The 17147-nt window shown below is 50.2% G+C and overlaps 2 protein-coding genes across 2 annotated transcripts in view; both read right to left on the bottom strand.

Annotated features, from left to right (window-relative positions):
• The window catches only part of IGDCC3 (immunoglobulin superfamily DCC subclass member 3), a 38954-nt gene extending 38542 nt beyond the window's left edge, over positions 1-412 (bottom strand). The window contains exons 1-2 of the mRNA XM_025038743.1: positions 333-412; positions 213-289 (exon numbers count right to left, since the gene is read on the bottom strand). Coding sequence (XP_024894511.1) covers positions 213-289; positions 333-412 — 157 coding nt within the window. The remainder of the gene's footprint in view (positions 1-212; positions 290-332) is intronic.
• Positions 413-2283: 1871 nt separating this feature from the next.
• Positions 2284-17147, bottom strand: part of IGDCC4 (immunoglobulin superfamily DCC subclass member 4) — a gene marked incomplete at its 5' end in the record, with an annotated part of 28382 nt that continues 13518 nt past the window's right edge. The window contains 13 exons of the mRNA XM_025038970.1: positions 2284-5236; positions 5783-5944; positions 6690-6918; positions 7542-7647; positions 8384-8521; positions 8774-8944; positions 10478-10605; positions 11317-11500; positions 13484-13585; positions 13743-13979; positions 14992-15162; positions 16065-16202; positions 16747-16911. Of these exons, the coding sequence (XP_024894738.1) occupies positions 4841-5236; positions 5783-5944; positions 6690-6918; positions 7542-7647; positions 8384-8521; positions 8774-8944; positions 10478-10605; positions 11317-11500; positions 13484-13585; positions 13743-13979; positions 14992-15162; positions 16065-16202; positions 16747-16911 (2327 nt within the window). The remainder of the gene's footprint in view (positions 5237-5782; positions 5945-6689; positions 6919-7541; positions 7648-8383; positions 8522-8773; positions 8945-10477; positions 10606-11316; positions 11501-13483; positions 13586-13742; positions 13980-14991; positions 15163-16064; positions 16203-16746; positions 16912-17147) is intronic.

Below are 17147 nucleotides of genomic sequence, written 5' to 3'. Positions count from 1 at the left end.
CCCTCCTCTCTCCGCCCGCCGCCTGCCACCCCCCTTCCCTCCCCTCTGGTCCCCTCCCCCAGCCCCCTCTCCCCGGAGGCCCGGTCTGGGGAACAAAAGAGCCGGCGAGCGCTTTAAGCGGCCGGACATTCCCGGCTGCGCGGCGGACGCGCCCCCTGCGCTTTGAACTATGGCAGGAGCGGCCGGCGCCGTCCCGGGCTGCAGCCCCTTACCCCCTCCAAGCGGGCCATACCCGGACTTGGGGGGGCTGGGGAAGTGGAGACCAAGAGGACGGTAGAGTGGGTCCGAGCTACGGAGAAACGCGCAAAGCTTCAGGTTTTGCTTTGACCCACTCTTTCTTCGTGTCCAAGTCTATATTTTCGAGATAATTCCCCCAAAGCTGCACAAAGTTGTCAAAGATTCGGTTTTCCATAAGGTTTCGGTCCTTCCACCCAAAGACTAGCACGTTTAGCAAGACTGGCTTCTCCAGACTGAAGCGTTCCGGCGCTTGGGTGAACGCGGAAGGTAGGAGGGGGTGGGAAGGCAGCTTCCTCCAGGGCTGGGAGAGCCGACCCAACAGGACAATAAGAACGCGAAAGTAACCTGGATTCCGACCCCAGTTCTGCCAGCTGTCTAACCCAGCCAATCCAGGCAGTCATTCTCTGAGCTCACCTGAAAAATAAAGATAATCATATCTCTCCTACTCACTCCTAGAGACCATTAAACCACACAGGTCCTGGGAACTGGAAAAGCACATCGAGAGTTAAAATTCCCAGTAACATTTCTACACCCAAAAAAGACTCAGTGTTTCATGTCAAAGAACACATAAGGAGATAGCATAGGTCCCTATGAGAATGAGATAGAAGGTAAGCATGTCTCCTAGGGGATTCACAGCCATGCTAGCCCTAAGAGATCTTGAATTTTCACCACTCACTATTAAATGATCTGTTGAGTCCAGCATGATGGCCAAGCCCATCAAAATTATTGAGCATCTACTAAGTTCTAGGAGCAAGAGATTTAAAGGGGGTAGTCTTTGCCTCCCTGATACTCTTTGCTATTTGCCCCTCTGATATTGGACTGGAATGGCAGAGGAATAAACAAGTCTCTCTTTTGATACCAACTCTGGAATTTGAAGATCAGGAACGTTACCCGTATATAAAACTAACTTTGGTGTAGATGAGTATAGAAGTACAGGCCTCCAGAAACAAATTTACTAATGGTGGGGTTTGTGTAGCCCAAGGACTCCTTAGTCTGTAGTAGCAATTGAAAGATGAGCCTGAGAGACGGAACTTTAGGCATGTGAGCAGTAGAAGGCAATGGAGAAATTCAGGGTCGGGAGACACTAGCACACCAAAGCCCAAACTGATTTCATTGTAAGGAAGGGCAGAACTGATGGGCCTCTACTGGCCATAGGAAAGAGAAGGAATGGGTGGGGGGGCTCCCTAAGCCCAAAATCCTAGAATTCCCTCCTGCAGGGCTTGAATTCTTAAAACCCCTTCTTGGCTTGTCCTGAACTCTGAGAGGTCAAATTGGTGTCCTGAGCTGCTGTCATTTTAAATTCATTTTGACAAGTGTTTAATTCTTCTTTATCACAACCCTTGGTCTGAGAGTGATATGCAAATAATGACTATTTTGTGCCATGCAAAATGTGCAATATCTCTCTGTATGATCTGTCAATTAACTCGGGTCTGGCCCACCAGCCACTTTGGGGGTGGTCCTGGGCAGGGCAGCCTCTGGCTCTTGGTTCCCTCCAGCAGAAAAACATGCACATTCCAGGCCCTGTGAAGATCTTAGCAAAGCAGCTGCCAACTGTGATCCTGAGATAAGTGTGGAGCGTGAGTGTGGAGTTTTTTGTGTGACTGTATGTCCATGTTTGAGTTAATGGACACAAGAGTGTTTGTGACGGTAAATGTACACATGTGGGTCTCTAAGCTTGCATGGATATGTGAATGTTCAGCTATCAGCAATTTTGGAGACCAGAATTATACAGAAGCCCCCAAATCTCTGGAGTTGTTCGTTCACTCCTCCTTGCACCCAAGAAAGTTAAAAAAAAAAAATGTGTTATACAGGTGGAAATAAATCTGCAGAGAGCCTAAAAGAGTGCCATCAAAGAACTAATCTTTCCTAAGTTTAAGTCTTTTCCGAAGTGCCTATTGAGGGAGGAAGATGATTCAGTTCTTTCCCATGACCACTTGTTCTCTCTAGCCTCAAAAAGCAACATTTCCCATCTGGGAAGAAATACATTCTCTATGTAGAAAGGCTGAGGAAATTCTAGACATTGGTTCCAAAAGAGAATGCCACATATTTGGAAAATAGTTTATTAATTCATTATAAGGACAGATACATGATCGATGCCTTGGCTTAACCCTAAAAAGTGTCATATTTGTAAGGAGAAAAAAATGCTGAAAAATAATTAAATAATATAGCATAAACTAAATACAGACAAATAAATGAGCAGGTACTGATTACACATGTCATGCATCAAAAAAAGGAAGATTTTAAAATGAGACTCAAAAAATGTAAGGCAATGATGGTAGGTGACAAAGGGATTAATACCCTGTAAAGGGCCGATAGACTCTTTTCTAATAAAAATACTGCTACAAAGACACAAACCTAACACTTCCAAATTACCCAGAGCCCAAATTATATATAATACTAGTGAGTAATGGCCACTTTCTTATCAACTGTGAGTTATAGGCAGATACCAGATTTATTACTTATTTGCTTTTGAGAAACAATTTTCCACCCAACCTAATGGGTTATAAATTGTCTCATTTGCAGCTATTTAATTTAAACCAGAACCTCAGTGCCTGTTAAACAAGAACATGAAAAATGACTATGTGGTGTAATGCTAAGAGCCTACTGTTAAAACAGCCATTTAATTCAGGGCAGTTTTTTTTTTCCCCCCTTTAGAAAAAAAATCAAACCGGCAAAATAAAAACGAGGCTTTTGACCTTCAGAGCAATGATGAAACATATACCGTGGTGCTAGCCACAGCAACACCGAATACTACAGAAATAGTACAAGTGACAATTCTGTCCTTAACGAGATACAAAACCAACATTAATAATCTTTAGCGTTATCATAGGCTGGTTGAAGGAGGGGGAGGGGGAGGAAATGTAGGTGCAGATGTCAAACGTGAGTGACACCCGAGTGTAATAAACACGATGTTGAAAAGGTCTGAGGAAGCTGCAACTCCGCTGAGAGACATTTCACCATTAAAAAAAAAAAAAAGAAAAGAAAGGAAAGATAGACTGGTTATTTCTAATTTGGCCCAGAAGCCAGAGTTAACCCTTAAGGTGCCAATCAGTTAAAAAGATGCATTTAGGGAGAAAAGACCCCACATTCTATGCTCCTATGAGAGGCTGAAGTGCAAAATCTAATAAGTGACATTGTTTTCTCTACACAGGAAATAGAAGTCAAGCTTGTCCCTGTGTGATGGGTCAACAGATAATGACTTCAGGATTGAATTTAAAGAAAAAGAAACGAAATGAACCAATCACCCTTGTCCTGTGCAAAGACCTCCTTTCTAGCACCTAAGAGGATGAGATTCCTCTCACCCCCACCCCATCAGCTCATGTTCAGGGTGTATAGAGTGGGAAGCTACAGGGCTACAGTGCCCCTAATTCCCACTCCCCTTCTCTCTTTAGCTTCAGCTGGGAAGGAAGATCTCAAACCTCTCCATCCAGCCAACCTGCCTCCCTGCATAGAAAGGAGGGAGAAATTTTATCCTGAGCCTTTGGGTCATGTACCCCTTTCCCCATCTCAAAAGTCCCCTTGTGTGACTGGGACTCATCACCTCCAAGAAGAGTCCTCCCATCTCAATACCAGGGAAAAAGATACAAGGGAAGCAGGAAGGTCTTCTCCAAACCTGTACTGGGGTGGGCAGTCTGCCTGGGGAGGGGACATATGGAGGCACAGAGAGAAGAGGGAGCAGGAGGGTAATGGGTGAAGTGGATGGCGGACATAGGAGTCACGCTATGGCCTTGAAGCAGATATGAGGTAGTCATGTTGTTAGGGAAGGAAGGCGGGAGAACCACATGACACAGTCCGGGAGAGGCATGAGAGACAGGACAGGTGGACAGACAGAGGAGACACAGAAACAAGAGAGAGGAAAGGAAAGAGTATCAGGGAGGAAGCGAAGGGCACTAGAATTAGGAGAGCAAGTTGACTGGGAGACAGGCCATTAGAGGAGTGAAGGGGAAGAAAGGAGGGGAGAGCCAGAGAAAGCACATGTTCAAAACCAGGCACTTCCTAAATTTCAAAAATGAATGCAGAGTTGCTCTGAGGGGAACCAGAGTCACCCTCTCAATTTGGGACATGGGACAGGGGAGATGGGTGGAGGGAGGAGATGCAACTAAAATGTTAGGCATTCAGAGCCTACCTGCACTCAGCCCAGCCAGACAGGAAAATGGGCTGGGGCTGTCTTTGTCAGACAGGGCATTGGAGACACTCTCAGAGTGTGTAATAAATGCTGGGTGATGGAGGTTGGGGCCCCAGAGGGCTGGGGACTGACCACTCTGGGGTACTGTACTGACCGGAGGATCAGTTATACTGTACTGACCACTGCCTGGACCAAGGTTTCCCAGCCTGTCAACTAGCACACACACATGTGTTTCACATATGTGTATATCACACATAGCATAGCCATGCTTCACATGTCTCATATATCACATGTGTCACAGAGTATGGGGGAGTGAATAATCCATTTCTTCCTCTCTCCCTAGCCAAATCACCCTAGGCGGCTCCAAATGGCTTGATGATACTCAGTATCTGAAGGTACACATGTGTACATGCATGGCCACACATGTCATATCCCATGATCTGTATCGGCCTGCCCCCAACTGTCCCTCTAGGGGAGCTAAGCAGAGGAGGACACTGGGGCTCTGGACAAGCCTGGGCTGGTTCCTAGAGAGCAGGGGGCCTTTGGCTGGCAGCTGTTCCCAGAGGCCTCCTCCAGAGCCTCATTTGGCTGGAGGTTCGGGTAGGGGCAAGAAGTTGCCTCCGGCAGGCAAGAAAGTCTGTCTGGCCCAGTGGTTGCCTGCTCACATCCTCCCAGCTCCCTATCCAGTAAATCTACCCCTTGCCCTAGATCCACAACACCCAAAGGAGCCTCCAAACCCAGGGGATCCTCAGGTTCCAGATCTTGGAGGTGGAGGTCAGGATTCCCTCTGGAGGCACTAAAGTCAGAGTGGACAATGACTTCAGCCTCCACCTGGTTCCTGCAGGCTGGAGGTGGCTTCTTCCTCCCATTGCCCTGGTCAGAGCAGAGAACACAAAGACAGGGTGATCAACACAGAGTGATCATCAGAAGAATGACCAACATACTTGGGGTCTAGAGAATGACACCCCCAGTGCCCCAGAGTATATGTCACATGGAAGTTGGTAAAGGAAGCATGCTGATTACCCTATAAGAGGTGATCAGACCCATGGGAAAAAAATGAAATACTACCATTTGCCCTTGCCCAGAATTTCTCGGACTACCGGATTCATCAGGGCCTCAATGAATAGGAGGAGGGGCTGAGGGCACTCAGGCCAGGCCACCCTCAGACACATGGTAACTCTGCTGTGGCTCACTTAGGTCTAGGTAAAGGAAGGACTGTCCCCAATCCAGGTGAAACACAGATTCCTACAGAGTAGCTAGCCTTCTACCCACTCACCTTCAGAGGCTCCAGGGGTCTCTTGGCTAGACTCTTATCCCCAGGAAAGTGACCATCAGGGGTCTCCAGAGAACTCGCTATTGCTCTTCATAAGCATGAGGACCCTTCTCTCCTTTCTTACCCCTTCCTCCCAGGACACTGACCTTTATGGCATCATACACCAGAGCCTGCAGCAACAGCGTCTGCCCAGTTCCAGCAGGGGGCAGCAGAGCCCGGGTCAGAGAAGGCATGGGGCCTGCCTGGGGCAGCTCACAGCCTGCCCAGGAACCTGACCAGCTCGGCCCACCTGGCTGAGCCCATGAGATCTGCACAGGGGAGAGAAGCAAGAAACGGAAGCACTGAGGGGCTGGCTGGGAGAGGGAAGTGGATGGAGACTCTCTCCACAGACTCTGGCCCCCTTGTTTTCTCCCTCCCCAAGGGTGTGGGGAGGAGTGCAGAATGGATAGAAGTCCTCCTGCAGAAAAGCCTAATATCATCGCCTTGGCAAAGCCCACAGGTTTCCAAGTCAGGCAGGGTCTCCTTCAGCAGAGAAGCAGGGAAAGGGTGAGGAAGGACTCACGGGGTTGAGCAGGCTGGTCAGAGAAGGGTGGGATGAGCCACTATTGCAAGCATGAAGGGGTCCTTCCCCCTACATGGCCCACCTTATCTGGGTCCCAGTCCCACTTGGCTACTGCCAACCTAACCAGCCTCTTTTCCTCTTATTGGGGAGGGCTGGATCTTATGCATCTCCCCAGTTTCCAGGATGAGGAAGGATCTGGGTGTTCTGGCTACCATGAGTCACTTGCAAAAAGCCCATCAGGGGCCCTCCTCTTCTTCTGTGAGATCCAGGCTGACCTATTCTGCCAGGGATGGAGGCCCATCTGCTTCCCAGCCCTGCCAACCCCTTTCACGGAGGAAGGAGAGACAGTGCCTTTTCTTTTGCAGCTGGACCAGTGAAAAGGGAAGGAAGGGAATTTTCTCAAAGTATCATCCGTTGTGTTCTTACGCCCCCTTGTGTCCTATTTAGGAGTGAGCTGCAGTGGGACTAACCTATTGAAGCTTCAGGCTCACCTTTCTCTTGGAGTGACCTCGGCAGTCTGAAACGCCGCCACCCATAAGGCTGTGCACTTCAGCCCTGTCCTCGATGTCTGAAGGTGGTGGGGACCAGTCCTGGGGACGGGGGTGCACAAGGGACTCCAGTTCATGGATAGCTGCAGGGCTGGGGGGTCCAAGGCGGGCCCGAGAGTACAGTGCGGGGTTCCCAGCAGTGGCAGTGGAGGACAGGCCTGGGAGGGATTCCCTGGAAGGGAAGATAGGCACAGGGGTCAGAGAGTGAGGGATAGGGGTGGGATTGAGACCTATTCCAGCCTATGTCCCTGCCCATCTCTGGGACTTGGTTTGCTTCCCTGGAAGGGAAGATAGGCACAGGGGTCAGAGATTGAGGGATGGGATGGGATTGAGACCTATTCCAGCCTATGGCCCTGTCTCTGGGACTTGGTTTGTAGTCTGTACAATGAGTAAGAAACTGTTAAAAGCAGCTGTGACACTACAAATAGGACCCTTCTTCTCTTGGCTCCAGACATCTGGAGATTTGGGGTTTCTTCCTGTGACACTACAAATAGGACCCTTCTTCTCTTGGCGATTTGGGGTTTCCTTTCTCCAAGATGCTGGCAGCTACAGAAGTGGGAGACAGGCAGTTCTGCCTATGCGTGCCCTTGTTGAAGGGGCGGGCTGGGGGATTCCTTAAACCCAGCGCATACTCTCATGAGGATATTACCCCCAGTCCCTTCATCCCAGAGTCCTAACTTCAATGGGGTTCCTGGGGGTGCCTAGGGCAAGTCATGGCTACTTTCTCTGCTCTCTCCTCTCTGTAGTCCTTGGGAAATCTCTCCTCTTTGAGGTCAGACTGGTTCCTTCACCCACCTGTGGGGGCTGCGGCGCAGGCCAGCACACATGCAGGCCAGGAGGCAGAGGAGGCCCAGGCACACACCCACAATGATGCCTGTGACTGAGTGCACATCCAGGGAGTCTGGTGGGGAAGAGAGAGGGGAAAGAACAGGTCAATGACAGGAGAAGGCCCAGGGTTCATAGATCAGGACTTCTTGTGGTTTCCTCAGGGGACCACCGGCTGGAGTCTCACTCTTGGGATACTCAAAATCTTCTGATGCAAGGACAGGAGGGCCCCACAGCCTCACAGAGACCACGACTACCTCTCTCTCTAACTGCGCTCCCCACCGGACATCCAGAAGTTGTGGCCCCTCCCCATCAACCTGCCAACCAGGGCTTGTTTCATGGGTGTGCAATAAGTACAGTCACGCAGGGCCCATGCTGAGAAGGCCTCTGTGCCTGATTTAATGTTCTGCTGTCACTTTCTAATTTTTTTAATAAGGAGCCCCTCATTTGCATTTCACACCAGGCCCTGCCAATTACATAGCCAGTCCTTCTGCCCACCTCCACCCCATAAAGTTCATCACCTCTCCAAGCCAATTCTCCAATCAAAGCAATCTCCCAAAGACACCAAACCAGTCTCCCAAAAAATCTGATCTCTCAAATGAATCACCACTGAACCACACCCATTTCCCCTTCAAAATGTTTTTCTCCGCAACAAACTAGGAGGGCAGTTGTCCAAAACAATGAAAGTGCAGTCATGCCAGGTGGCAGGGCCTTGGAAGAGATGGCTTTCAGGTTATAAGTCAACTCCAGGGGCCTCTGGAAACCTCGGATGCTCCAGAACGGATCCCACTCCTCCCTTCCTGCCCTCTCACCTGCGAGATTCTCCTGGAGAGTGATCACATCCTGCAGGCCAGAGAAGGGCCCAGGCCCCACCTCTGTGCGTGCCCCCATCTTGAAGAAGTACCTAGTGTCGCTCTCCAGGCCGCGTACCTCAGCACTGAAGATATTTCCTGGGATGTAGGGGAAGCAGGGAAAGCAAGGCTAGTGGGTTGAGCAGGGTGGGATGCAGGGATAGGCTGGAAAGCAGGACTGGGGAAGTAGCCTACTCCCACTCAGGAAACAGCCTCTGCCTGTTCCTCCTAGAAACCCCTGGAACAAACCTCAGCCGCTCTCTCACTACTAACCCAGCCACTAGAGAGTTTGGGAAGTGGGGAGAGAATGGGGAAGCTCTTGCTCCAATGCCCTCGGGCAGGAGCCCTCACCCTCTGTGGTGAGCAAGGTCCACTGATGCTCGGGCTGGGTGTGGTTGTTGCTATATAGGATCAGATACTCCACGATCTCCCCATTGGGCTCCGTGGGGGGGCACCAGTGCAGCAGAACAGTGGATGGTGTCAGGGAGCTCAGACGCAGGTCGGATGGGGGTGTCGAGGGCCCTGGAGTGCAGGGGAGGAGATGGGGAGAGGCAGGGTCACTGAGAGCCCCAGCTCTGGGGGCAGCTGTGAGACAGAACAGGGATATATGGCCTCTTTTATTCCCCCTTCACTGGAACAAACCACAAACCACAAAGCAAAATAAGATCTGGTCTTTAATTGGAGGATTTCTGGAAAATGATTGGGGAGGGGGGCTTTACCACTGTGCTCCCCTCCCTGAAATTCTTTCCTACTCTTTGGAGCAGAGCTCCCTAAATTTCCACACCCAGATACCTCCAAGGGTTGAGGAGACTGTCTGGTATTCTAGGAACCTGGAGGCAGAGCTCAAAAATTTTTGGAAGGCTTACATTCTATTTTAAAATTTCAAGCTAAGTTTGCTATCTATTTCATGGTAAAGTTTAACATAAAAATAGTATTTAAAATTATTTATCATTAAAAATTCCTAACTCCCCTTGCCACTCCAAATCTTTAAGTACAATTGGTTGATGCCTTGTGCAGCCTTTGTCTATGCCCCTGGCACAGGCCCTACAGGGTCGTGAGCACCGCTGTGTAAGAGGTACCACCTTGGCCAACTTTGGTCTTGTATTTAGAGACGAAGTTGATCCTGGGAGGTGGGGGTGAATGAAGAAAGTTGAAAAGGAGAGGCACAAGGTGACTGGTAAGCTAGGAAGGGACGGAGACTTAGGGGTTCAGGTATTCAAGGCTTAACAGAGGGTAAAATGGCGACCCAGGACTCTAAGGTGTAACAGAGCCACAGGATCCCGGGCTGCACGAACCCTCTTCTCAGGCTCCAGTTTCCACATCTGCAGAAAGAGAACCCTCCCCTCTGCAGCATGGTCAGTTGTGCTGGGGACCCAATGTCATCAAGTTTCCTTTGAGAAAACATCAGGTCTCCCTAAACTCCATGTGCAGTGTAAGACCATAATAACAGGTCATAGTGGGGAGAGAAACAATTTGAAAAGTTTTTAAAAAAGCACATTCATGAGAAGGGAGGGCCTCCCCACCCCATCCCACACACATTTTCCTATTTCAGCACAAAGGTCCCCTGTTGATGGGAAGGTGAACGGTCTTAAGGCTGGTGGAACCGAAAAGCCTCTGCTGTGAGACAGAAGTCCACTTGTCTTGAAATGCCGTTTCCAAAGAGTTCCAGAATCACAGACTTGCAGAGTGAATAGTCCCATCCTCTCTTTTTACGGATGAGGACGGTGGCCCTGGATGGGGAAGGGACCTGCTCGAGTCTCCCTGTGTGTAAAGAGCAGGATGGGGGACCCAAATGCAGAATACAGGTGACCTGTCTCTCTACCCTTGCCCCTCTTCACCAGCTCAGTGAGGTCTTGGCATAGCCTCTTAAAAGAAGCCACACCTCTAAATTCTATGTTGTTATTTTTATGGGTAACCAACACTGGCCTATGGAAATGCACAGCAAACAACAGATACTTAAGGGGTCTTGAGGGACATTTCAGAAGAGGGCTTCTGGGGCAAGAAGGAGTTGGGTAAAAGATGGATTGGTGGCAAGAGGGCTGAGAGGACACTCACGGTCAGGCAGGGTGGAGCGCTCCACCACAGAACCAAAAGGCCCATCCATGTCCACGCCGTGGGACTGGACCGCAAACTCGTATTTGGTGAATGGCTTCAGCCCGCCAATGAGGATGTCTTCTCCTGAGCTGCAGAGGCAAGAAACAGGACTAGTGCTCTCAGGCACACCCTCTTAGCAGGGCAGCTCCTCCAGATCTACTCCCCTGGCCCCAGCCCTAGCCCCAGGCCCTACCCTGGGAAGAGTATCTGCTCTCTGGCATGGGGGCCACCGACGGCAGCCAGAGAACCTACGGAGAGATCTGGATGTATGCTGCTCCGAGGGTATCGTGCTCCATGTCCAATATCCAAAGCAGGCCCCCTTCTCCAGGAAACGTTCCTGGATTAATCCGAGTCGACCTTCACCCAAGGAACCATCTCTGATACATCTTTTCCTTGATTTAATTTTACTTTAGCTGCAATTGTATACATCTATTGCTTTTTATGCGATGTTTCCTCTGCCAAACGAGCAGCTCCTGTGAGTACTGTCTCTCCTTCTGACTGGAGCCTCTCCCAGGAGAGCATCTGGGTGGTCTTTTCCCCATCATATTGGGAGCCAGCCCTCTGGGGTAGAAGAAACAGGTCTGTCTGCATCACGCTCCCAAGGGTTCAGTACAAGGCTCTGTTGTAAGGGGATAGGATGGAATGGGCTCTCCTTTTCCACCATCAGGTCATCAGACCTCAGTGTGCTCCCAGTGTAACACGTGAGCCCTGAGAGGTTCCTGAATCCCCCAGGGTCCCTGTTCTCATCACTACCTGCTGCCTTCTTTCTTTCCTTCATAGTATTGGCCCCTCATCCTCACCTGGTGTAATAGGTGACCAGGGAGGAATTCCTGAGCCCCCAGGGGCTAAAGCGCACAGTGTAGTTGACGATCTTGACTGTGGTAAAGTCTGGTTTTTTCCACCGAAGCCAAATGGATGTGGAGCTGTTTGATTCCGCATGGACGTGAGCAGGGGGCAAAGGTGGCCCCCTCTGGATGGTCAGGTCTGGAAGGTGAAAATTAGAGTGTGGGGAAGGAAGGACACTCGGCCTAAAAATGTATAGTATTTTACAGTTCTCAGTTTACAGTTATTTTCTTCTATCCACTCTCTTTTGTTCCTGGGTGTTGGGTAGTATCTTTTTCACTTCACTGATGAGGAAACTGAGGCTCCCAAAAATTTAAGTGATTTTTACCAAGGTTATACATATAGCAGACCATAATAGAGAAAGGTAGCAAATCATGGCAACTAAGAGCATAGATTCTGGAGCCAGGCTGCCCTGGTTTAAATTCCAGCTCTGGCACTTACTAGCTGTGTAACCTTGGAGAAGTTACTTAACCCAGCTATGCCTCCATTCCCTATTCTGTCAGTGGGGCTGATAATAGTATCTACCTCATAGCATTGTTATGAGGATGAAAGTTAGTTAATATTTGCAAAGTGTATAGAATAGTATCTGTCATATTGTTATGAATTGAATGTTTGTGCCCCCCAATTTATATTGTCGAAATCTGAATATATGGTGGAATGCTCACGAATGGGATTAGTGCCTGTCTTTGTCCATTTGAGCTACTATAATGAAGTACCATAGACCGGGTGGCTTATAAATGACAAAAACTTATTTGTCACAGTTCTGGAGGTTAGAGTCCGAGAGCAGGGTGCCAGCACAGTCAAGTTCTGGTGAGAGCCCGCTTCCAGGTTGCAGATTGCCAGCTTCTCAGTGTATGGTCACATGGCAGAGAACAGAAAGAGAAAGCAAGCCCTCTAGAGACTCTTCCAAGGGCACTAATCCCAGGCATGAGGGCTCCACCCTCATGACCTCGTCTAATCCTAATACATCACATTGGAGGGTATGGTTTCAATATATGAATTTTGGAGGAACACAAACTTTTCAGTCCACAACAGTACCTTTATAGAAGAGAACCAGAGAGCTCTCCAGACCTCTTTCAGCCACGTGAGGACACAGCGAGAGGATGGCCTATGGTCTATGAACCAGGAAGTGGGCTCTCACCAGACACTGATTCTGCCAGTGCCTTGATCTTGGACTTCCCAGCCTCTAGAACTGTGAGAACCAAATGTTGGTTGTTTAAGACTATGGTATTTTTGTTATAGCAACTAAACTAAGATAGATATATCTATATATATATAGATCTATCTATCTATCTATCTATCTATCTATCTATCTATATAGATATATCTATATATATAATATTATAGGATGATATGTTTATTACATAAACGTCAAATAAAATAAACTCCGTGACAGCAGTTCCATTACTTATTTGTGTTGTTCATCACTAAATTCCCAGAACAGAGCTGATACATAGTAGACACTCAGTAAAAGATTTGCTGAGCGAACAAACTGGAATTAGAACCCAGGTTTCCTGGCCCTGGTTGAGTTCTCTTTCCACGAACCCACATGGCTGGAAATCAGCCTGGGAAGTTAGGGGTGAGGCAGTATCATGATGGGCAACAGAAGTGTCCAGTAGAGGGCCACGGGCAGTGCACTGCAGTGGACAGACTTTTACTTGGAAGTCAGTGGTCCTGGTTCGTCTAGGCTCTGTGAGACCTTGGACAAGTCCCTTTACCTCTCGGAGCCTCAGCTTCCTGGTGGGCCATGTAGGGATACTCTCTGCCTAGAGTGGAGGGACAATCTGATAAGTGGTGTAATGTAGGTAGACGTGTTTTAAAAATTATCTAAAAGACAAACTTGGAGTCAGGAGTCAACTGATCAACCATGGGGTTTCTCTCTGCTCTAATCTTCCAAATTGGCACTGCTCATAGATAATGAAAATATGGTACCAGGCCTAAAAGACTGCACAAACTGGAGCTTCTTTCCATGACAGAGGCTGTCTAGAGCTAGAGGAGGACCCCTGAGCCTAGGAGAATGGTTTTGGGGGTGGCTGAGGCTACCAGATGGCCCGACTACCAGGGCTGGCCCAGAGGAAAGGCGAAGGAAGCTGCACACAAACCCCTTAACTGAGACCCCCTCACCTGGTGTGGGAGCCTTCTCCGTCTTGCCCTTCCACACTGCTGCATAGCCGTCCTCATGTTTGTTGAATGCCACCACCTTCACCTCATACAGCCGGCCAGGGACTAGGGAAGGTTAAGGGGATCACTCGCTAGCTAGAAGAACCTGTGGGGTCACTCTCTTGTTTCCAGAGAGGATTCCATCTCCAACTTTTGCACCCAGCTTGTCCAGTCCCCTACTGAAGCTACATCCGTCTCGCTCCCTCCCCCCAGCCCTCCTCACCTAACTGGGTCAGCTCATACTGCTTCACTTTCTTCTTGAGCCGGACAGGCCCCACATCCCAAGCCTGGTCTCCACGGCCCCCTGGGGGGCTCTCACCATTGGCCTCCTCCTCGGCCCCCACCTCCCGCCAGTACAGTTTGTAGCCAGAGATCTGGGCCGGGTGAGGGGGCGGCTGCCATGACACGACCAGGGACTCCATCCTTGCCTGTACCTTCAACTCTGCAGGGGCAAAAGGGACTGGGGGCAGAGGAGCAGGACGGCAGGAAAGAAGAAGAGAATGGGGAATAAGAGGAAGGAGGCCAAGAATGGGAAAGGGGGAAGGGGCAGGAGGAAGCAAAAAGCAGGAGGACAGCATTGAGTGAGAGCCTTGCCAGACTTCTCCCTCTGCATCACCACTCAGCTACCTCCTTAAGTGCTAGGCCACGGCTGGTCTAGAGGTAAACTCATTATTCCACAAGCCCAGAGTGCTGAGGATGGAATGCTAAGCCTTTGCACAGAGGTTAGCAAGGAGCCCCTCTGGGAAAGGGCTGACAGTACTCAGCACAGAGTAGGCTCTATAATTCTTCTGAAGAAATGAATGCATGGATACTTGCAGGCATGGATACAGGGGGTCATGAGGGTTGAGGAGGCCTGGAAGGAGGGATGGAGCCACTGGAGTGGGAACCAGACTTGGAGCCTAAGAGTGGGGGCTTACAGTGTGTTAGACACTGTTCTAAGTACTTCGTACATACATTTTAACTTTACTTTCACAACCCTACAAATAATGTAAATACCATTATCCCAATTTTATAGGTGAGAAAACCGAGGCTCAGAGACATTAAGTAACTTGCCCAAGGTCACACAGATAGTATGTGTGCCAGGATTTGTCTTCATTTAATCGCTCTACTATTGGGCCTCTCAACAGAACAATCACAATCATGGAAGCAGCTGCTATTTAACAAGTTCTTATCGCGTACTAAACGCTTTGTTTACAATACATTTTCAATCCTCGCACCTCCCTTGCTAGTAAATGAAGCCTTAGAGTTGTGAATGACTTGTCCGAGGTCACAAAGCAGAAGAAGGGACACTTGAACTTAGATGTGTCTGCAAAGGCCAGCCCTTCCCCTCTACACACATCCTCCCTGACCCAACGAGCAGGGGTGGGCATGGAAAGTCTCTGATGGAGTGTGTGGTTGGGTCTGGGTTCCGAGGACACATACGCAACCAAAGTCATGCGTGTCGCTTGGTCTGGTCCCCTCTGAGCCCGTACCGTGACTCTGATTGTGTATACCGGGCGTCCTGTGCTGCATCCACTGGGAGGGCACTCCGTAGCCGGCCCCTGTGCCAGCCAAAATCCGTACTCGATACACCTTGTTGGGCAGAAGTGAGTTCAGTGTAAGCTGTGTCTCATTCCCTGACACCTCGGTGGAGAAAATATGATCTGCTGGGACAGAAAAGATGCTGGTGGGAGGCCACCTGAGGACCACGACACCCAAACATCCCTACATTGCCTCTTTCACCTCCGTTCCTGGTTCCTCAGCACTCATCGGAGCCTGAGGCCCTCTCAGCACTGGCCCCTCAGTGCCTGGGGGGACTCCATGGCTCCAGGGCTGACTCCTGGGCTTCCCGTCCTAGCTGATACAGCTATCGGCCTCAGCTCAGAGTGAAAACAATCATGGCATGGTGTCCCCACTTCCTAATAAGCTGTCAACAATATCTCCCCCGACCCCCGTCACACACACACTATAGCACAGGCACAGGGGTTGGCTGTGAGGGCCATCCGGCACTGCCTGCCTTCCAAAGCCCTGGCAACCACCCAAAAGCCCCCTGCCTCACCCTTCCCTCCCTCTCCACCCTCACCCTGGCCCCCCAGCCACTTGCCTTCTCCTAACTCTTTATCTCTTTCATACTCCTCCCCTAGATTACAGATATTTGCCCTAACACACCCTCCCCAATGCTCCATTCTCCCATCCCACAAGCACCGCCCCACCTTCCTATCCCTCATCCGCAACTTGTGCTGGATCCCCAGGGATCACCTAGGCCACCTGCCTCAATTCACAGATAAGGAAACTGAGACAGGGACTCATCAGGATGACACATTGTAGCTGTACAGGAGGTGGGGCCAGAACCCAGGCCTCCTTCTGCCTTGAGCTAGCCCTCTCTTCACTGTGCTGCCCTGACCCCTAGCCCACACTCCTCTTTTCCAGGTTCACCTTTCCTACTCCCCCGCGCTGCCTACTTTCCTTGGACTTCCCCTACTTTGTTCAGGTCCTCAGCTGCTCTGATCACCCTTCCCAGCCACGATTCCCAGCCAGGTGGATCCCGCATCCTGCCCCCACTCACCTTCCTTTCCCAAACCATACTCTATCTTGTACTTCACCACCTGCCCATTGCTCAGGCTGGGAGGCAGGGGCAGCCACGCCACCCTGATGTCCGAGGGGTTGGGGCTGGACAGGGAGAGCTGAGGTGCTGCACTGGGGACTGAGACAGAAGAACAGCAGCATGAGCTCTGCTCCACCGACGTGGAAGGTGAGGCCCAGGAGCAGTCAGAGACTTGCCCAGGTCACACAGCAAGTCAGAGAAGTAGGCCCAGGACCAGGATCTGAGGGAGGAAAGGGAGCCTCTAAGGGGAGCCCCAAGCTGGAGAGGAGGGGACATCTTTCCCACCCTGAAAAAGGTTTGGGGCACAAGCTTCCACATTCAGTGGGTTGTCTCTGGTCTCTGCCTGAATGGATGGTATGTGGAGGTCACGGAGAAGGGCCACATGATATAGGGAATCACGAGCTGAGATCTCGAGTCCCAGCTGTACTACTGACCCTGGGCAAGTCACTCTCATTTGTTGGGCCTCAGTTTCCCCAACTGTAAATTGGGGAAAAGAACCTTTGCCCACCCCCTTTCAGAACACTAAAGATGACATGAGGCAGGTAAAAGTGCCTTGGTGTACACTAGTAAAGAGAAGCCAAGCTATCATCCCCAGGGAACCCTCAGGGTCCCAAGGTGCCCACTGCAGGTTCAGAGGCCCTACCATCATCCAGTGTGTGGACCAGCGCTGGGGTGGAGGTGCGGCTGGCCCCCAGCTGGGAGTAGGCCACCACGTAGAACTCATAATCCGTGTTGGGTTCCAGGTCCCGAACCTGTAGCTCTGTAGTGTCATTGTTCACTGCAAACTGGTATTCCACATTGTCCATGCCTGGGGCGGTGACACAGAGGACAAAGGAACAGTTGTAAGGCCACCCCCAGAGGCCCGACAGCTGGAGATTGTCTAAGCATCCTTTATATTGTCCCAATCTCTGTAATAGTCATTTTATAGCTAAATCATTCCAGATAATATGAGCTGGACAGTATAAACTCCCTGGCTTCTAGTCCCACTGTATTAATTCCTACACTGGTTAGGAAGTTCCTTCTGGTATCTAACTGAAGTGATTC

Source organism: Pteropus alecto, unplaced genomic scaffold (genome assembly GCF_000325575.1).
Source record: "Pteropus alecto unplaced genomic scaffold, ASM32557v1 scaffold86, whole genome shotgun sequence".
NCBI classification, from domain to species: Eukaryota; Metazoa; Chordata; class Mammalia; order Chiroptera; family Pteropodidae; genus Pteropus; species Pteropus alecto.
Note: the sequence above shows the minus strand (reverse complement) of the source record. Positions and strands in the feature narration are given on the sequence as shown.